The 5672-nt window shown below is 52.1% G+C and overlaps 1 protein-coding gene across 1 annotated transcript in view; it reads left to right on the top strand.

Annotated features, from left to right (window-relative positions):
- The window catches only part of STAG3 (STAG3 cohesin complex component), a 29364-nt gene extending 24743 nt beyond the window's left edge, over positions 1 to 4621 (top strand). Inside the window, exons 30-34 of the mRNA XM_025864727.2 lie at positions 1804 to 1978; positions 2225 to 2326; positions 2685 to 2763; positions 3917 to 3976; positions 4242 to 4621. Of these exons, the coding sequence (XP_025720512.1) occupies positions 1804 to 1978; positions 2225 to 2326; positions 2685 to 2763; positions 3917 to 3976; positions 4242 to 4250 (425 nt within the window). The 3' untranslated portion in view covers positions 4251 to 4621. The remainder of the gene's footprint in view (positions 1 to 1803; positions 1979 to 2224; positions 2327 to 2684; positions 2764 to 3916; positions 3977 to 4241) is intronic.
- The last annotated feature ends 1051 nt before the right edge of the window (positions 4622 to 5672 follow it).

Below are 5672 nucleotides of genomic sequence, written 5' to 3' on the forward strand. Positions count from 1 at the left end.
TCTCTCTCTCTCTCTCTCTCTCTCTCTCTCTCTCTCTCTCTCTCCCCGTCAAAAAAATAAATAAAATCTTTAAAAACAAAGCAAAAAAACCCAGTGAAATGGGAAAACAGAGCATTTGAGCAGAGGAGATCTGCCTTCTGTTTTTAAAGGATCTTTCTGGCTGCTGTGTTGAGAATTGACTGTAGAGGGACAAGGGCAGAAGCAAAGGGACCAGCAAGGAAGCCATGGAGTGGACAGACTGGGGGGAGTGGTGGAGGTGGGGAGAAGTGACCAGATCCTGGATATAGTTCTAAGGTATCACTGACAGGATTTCCTGAGATGTGGGATCTAAGACAGGAGCTGAGGGTGGATTTGGCCTGAAAAAAGGATTTTGACCTAACAGCTGTTACTGATGGCACGGCTACCAACTGAGATGGGTAAAGTGGGGAGTGAGGAGAATGGGTCTTGAGTATTAGCCGTGTTGTTGCAGGTGAAGACGCTGGACAGGCAGTGGGGGGACAGGAGTCTGGAGTTCAGGGGAGAGGCAAACACTTGAGATAAATTTGGGAGTTGGTATTTAAAAATGTGAACCTGGGGCGCCTGGGTGGCTCAGTTGGTTAAGCGACTGCCTTCGGCTCAGGTCAAGATCCTGGAGTCCCGGGATCGAGTCCCGCGTTTGGCTCCCTGCTCGGCAGGGAGTCTGCTTCTCCCTCTGACCCTCTTCCCTCGCGTGCTCTCTGTCTCTCATTCCCTCTCTCTCAAATAAATAAATAAAATCTTTAAAAAAAAATAAAAATAAAATAAAAATAAAAATGTGAACCTGCGTGGCTAAGGAAGCCAGTGAAGATGGAGGACAGAACAGGCTGAAGGGCTGAGCCCGTGGGCACCGCACCATGAGCAGGCTGGGGAGAGGAGGAAGGCCCACCTGGTCCTCCCTGGGGAAACAAAGTCACGCGTGTGGGTTGTTTTGTTTGTTTTTCAATTTGGCTTTTTTTTATTTAAGGATTTATCAGAGAGAGCGTGCGTGCGCACTAGCGGGTAGAGGAGCAGTGGGAGAGAGGATCCCGAGCAGACTCCCCACTGGGCTTGGAACCCGACGCAGGGCTCCACCTCACGACCCCAAGATCATGACCTGAGCCAAAGTCAAGAGTTGGACGCTTAACCGACTGAGCCCCCAGGCGCCCCAAAGTCCTACGTGTAGCTCTTCCTTGTTTTCTCTAGTCCTCCGCTTAGACCAGTAGCAGCTCACTTTCCAGTGACTGGTTTCAGCACACAGACATGGCTGTGGGACAGAGGGTAACGGGGGTGTGAACATTTACAGTTGACAAATATTCATATTGGTTTGAAAATACTATCACCTGGGTTTTCTGATAACCTTGGATTCTTTCTCCTCTTCTGCCTTCTCAGGTCTCTGCAGGAGATGCTAAGGCCATGAGCCCTGGTGTTCCACTTCTTCAGATCAGCTCGCTGGTGCTGCGGTCACCTAATTTTTCCTGGCTTTTAGAAAATCCAGTCTCCCATTTTTCTAGTCTCGCTAGCCCTCATGCTTCCACCCTTGTGGCTTCTGGTCCCCAAACTCTACAGCCATTTTACGCCTTTTCCCCCGCTTTCCTTCAACAAGTCCTAGATACCATTTTGTAAGCCTTACTTTTTAGGAAGTAGGATTATACTCATTTTTATCCTAACATAACGAGGCCATATAGGTTTTCCATTCTCTTCTTTCTTAACTTTTGCGAACCAAACCCTGGGCAGGTCTTGAAACCGTAGGAAAGATCTGTGGCAGTCCCTGGTCTCCAGTGACTATGCGTGCCTGTTTCTCCTCAGGCCCCTCCAGGCGGCAGAAAGGGGATGCCTCTTCATCCCAGGAAGAAAGCCTGCAGCTGAACAGCATCCCCCCCTCACCCACCCTCACCTCCACAGCCGTGAAGAGGGGGCAGCCCCTGAGGGGGTTGGAAGAAGTGGAGGAAGAAGGCAGCTCAGAACCGGAGCTTACCCAAGGGTAAGGGCCAAGGGCAGCAGCATCCGGGCATCTGATCTTGGTGTCTGGCTGCCTCCATCCTGCCATTTCTGTTCTCTCGTTCCTCCTGTGGCACTCCGTCCTTCTCGGGTTCGTCCCTGCACCTTTCCCATTTTCTTAGCTTGGGATTTTCTTTCTCCCTACACGTTTTTCTCGTGTAACATTGCCCACCATCCCTTTTTACCCTTTACTTTACCCCCCTCCCTTACCCTACTTTATTCCCAACAGCCAGCCCCTTTCAGGTAACCAGAGGTCAAGGTTCTCGAGTCCACGGCGCTTCCGGACTCTGCTCAACCCTTCAGGTCCTGGTTTGGGCACCCGGCTGACCCGGTGAGTTTCTCATCGTCTTCCATCCTCACTTCACATTTGGTGGTCACTGTGGGGTTCTCCCGTGACCCACTGCTTCTGTGCCCATACTTTTTGGACATGTTTAAATCACAGACCACTTCCTTCCAGGACAGTATGTGCCCCCGGCCTGTAGAACTGACAGGAGTAGAGCTGCTCTGATGGAAGCAGCAGTGGAGACCTGGAGCCCGCCTGTCCCCCCCCCCCCCCCCCCCCCCCCCCCCCCCCCCCCCCCCCCCCCCCGCATGCCTGTCCCCGCTCCCCCGGCTGCCTCCCAGGGACTCTCAGGGCTCGTCCGTAAGCAGCAGTTGTGAGAGCCTCTGCCCTTTGCTCCTGCCCTCAGCCTCAGCCTTATGGAAGAGGATGAAGAAGAGTTGGAAAGTCACAATGAGTTAAGTGAAGAATGGCAAGATGCAGACAAGGTGCGTAGGCCCGACATTCCCTTCTCCCTCTAGAACTAGAGGCAACTGTGAGAGAAGCTAGCATGATTCTCCTCTGTTGTCCTGACGATGCCCTTTCTCTGAGAGCTGCTGAGGATTTTTTTTTTAAAGAATCACAGGGTAAAGGAGGGAGATTGGTAAGTTGCTTTGTACTTTGCTTGGACTTTTATTAAAGAAGGGAGGGAAAACAAAAGCACCAAAAAGGACTCGGATAACCTTCCCTCCCTCGATCCCCATATAGGTATTTTGCCTCTGAGCCTAAGAGTTAAAAGGAGTCCCAGAGCTAGAGATGATGGACGGTCCCCTGGTCCCCCCGTTCCTCCCCACCCCCCAGTTCCTCCACTCACTCCCTTTCCCACCCTGGCCCACCTGCTTCCCCAGGAGCAAATAGCTCCAGGCCAGTAGGAGCACATGGAGGTTGTGAGGTGATCTGAGTCCTCAGCTCTCCTGCTTTGTCAAGTTAGCTTCTCTTAACTCCTCAACCTCTTCATCTTTCAGATGGAGCTTGTAAACTGAGAAGGGTTATGTGTCTGCTGCTGTTATGCTCCTTCCCTTCTCTGATCTTTGTGGGGGAAAGAAAGGGCAGAAGAGTGCAGGGGAATGGAGGGTCTTGTACTCAGAAGGACAAAAACAAGGACATCTTCAAACAGAGACTAGAGGGACACCACCTGGGTGGCTCAGTCGATTAAGCGTCTGCCTTCGGCTCAGGTCATGATCCCAGGGTCCTGGGATCGAGCCCCACATCGGGCTCCCTGCTCGGCGGGAGGCCTGCTTCTCCCTCTGCCTCTCCCTCTGCCTCTCCCTCTGCCTCTCCCTCTGCCTCTGCCTCTTTCTCTGTCATGAATAAATAAAATTTTTTAAAAAAAGAGAGACTAGAGAGCAAGGCCTCTATTAAAATGGTCTTTCCTGAAGTTCCCTCAGGAAAAATGCCGTTCTCTGGTTCCAAACTGAACAAATTTAAGGGCCTCAGTTGGCAAGCCAGGAGAGGAGGCACCTCTAGATCTGAACCTTCGCCCACCGTCCCTTTGCTAGTCTCCCCTCCCTGGCTGCTGCAGGGACCCAGCTCAGAAAGGGCCCTTGGTTATTGTTTGCCATGTAACGGAAGGCCTGTCTGACTTCTGCCTGCTCTCTCTAGCACTCTTCCCCCAGCGAGCACGGGCTGGACCTCTTAGATTCTACAGAGCTGAACTTTGAGGTGAGTGTCCCCACACAGACTGTGGAAGGCAGTTTAGAGGAGTTGTGTGTCCTTGGGAGGTGTTGCAGGTAACCTCTGTCCTATGTAGTAGGCGGAAAGAGAGGCCATAGCCTGTGGCCGGCCCTCTCCGCTGTTTTTGGAACCTTAGGAGTAGCTGTGGGGGGAGGGTAGGAGGAGAACTAAAATGGTCACCTGGGGGAGCTCACTGTCATCTCTTTGCCCTTTGGGCTGTTTTGTGTCTGTGTTTTCATCTTTCCCATTACAGGATTTCTGACAGGACTCTGTGCGCCTCCCCACCTCCACTCGGAAAAGGCAAAACAGGAGAAGAGAGCAGAAGGAACCATTACTTCCAGGCCCCACCCTGGTCTTTGAAGGGAAGGAGAGGTGGGCTGTGCCTTCCTAACCTAACCTAACCTTTCTCTGATGATGTTGGGCTGAGAAGCCTTAGGCCCCCTGTCCTTCCTAATGCTCCCCGGCTCCGTCCCGGGGTTGAGTGCCTTTTTCCTGCTGTGTCTGGAGGGGGTCGGGGAGAGGCACTGCCTCCCTGTCTGAATGGAAAGAGCCCAGTAGTTTGCTGTGTTTTTGGAAAGGCTTTCCCAGCCTCTTTTGTGCCCTAGCGATTACCTCAATAAACATGTTTCAAGCAGCTGGTTCCTGGGGTGTGGCTCGAGATTGTTAAACTAATGCCCATCAGGTTCTTTTCTGGTGTCTTAAGTGGCTCTGCCTCGCTCGCGCCATGGCCGAGTGTACAGACAGACGCCAGCCTTTCACGTGCCCCCAAATACTTTCGTGTATTGGCTCGAGGCTGCTCAGTAACTGGGACACATGGTGGGGCAGAGGAACTGGGAAGACGCTGGCTATCTTTCAGTAGTTTCTCTAGAGAGCACCGAGGAGGGCAGGCAGAATCCCTGATGGCTGGACCGTGGCCTCTCTCACCTACACTGAGAACAGGCCATACACCTTGGCAGCCTTCACCCAAGGGTTCTTTCCCAGGGGAAGTTCGTGACTTCATGCCCAAGACACCTATTATAACTTGAAATTGTATAGAATCTCAGTGTCTGAGTTAGGAGGAAATTTAGAAAAGTGACTCCAAATGTCCAACCCCAAAATCCAAGACTTCGATGCTGGCTTCTCCTTTAATCTTGCCTTCCCCAGTTAGTTCCTCACCAAGTCCTGTCATGTCATTCTGCAAACTCTCTCTCGTCTGTCAGTCTCTTCGCTCAGTGCCGTCATCTCTCACTTAGGCCACCTCTGGAAACCTTCCTCCTTCAAACTCTTTTGTTCTCATTCTGCTTCTTGAAAGAGCACAGCACGTCTGCTCTCTCTCTGCCCCTGACGAGCACACGGGTGTGTGAAGACAGTCGTCACTTTCTGCTTTGTTTAAGCCCTTCAGCCTCCTCCCTGTCCTGGGCATCTGCTTTAACTTCAGGTTCTCACTCTGGCTTCCCAAGCTGGATACAGCCAATCGGCTGGTGGTCTGTGGCAAAAGGAATCCTGACTTCCTCTGATCTGGTCACTCAGCCAAACTCATTCCCTCCTTCTCTTCCCTTCCACTCCAGCACCCTCTCCCCCAGATAGACGCTAAAGGTGGACATAGGAGTCTGCGGAAAGGCAGCTGACCTACTCAGAGATCTTGAATCTGTATTAAGGGGGAACAGGTCCAGGGAAAGGAGCCCTTCCTATGGGATCTGGGAAC

This window comes from Callorhinus ursinus, unplaced genomic scaffold (assembly GCF_003265705.2).
Source record: "Callorhinus ursinus isolate GAN/ISIS: 27379988/994484 unplaced genomic scaffold, GSC_fseal_2.0 scaffold55, whole genome shotgun sequence".
Lineage (NCBI taxonomy): Eukaryota > Metazoa > Chordata > Mammalia > Carnivora > Otariidae > Callorhinus > Callorhinus ursinus.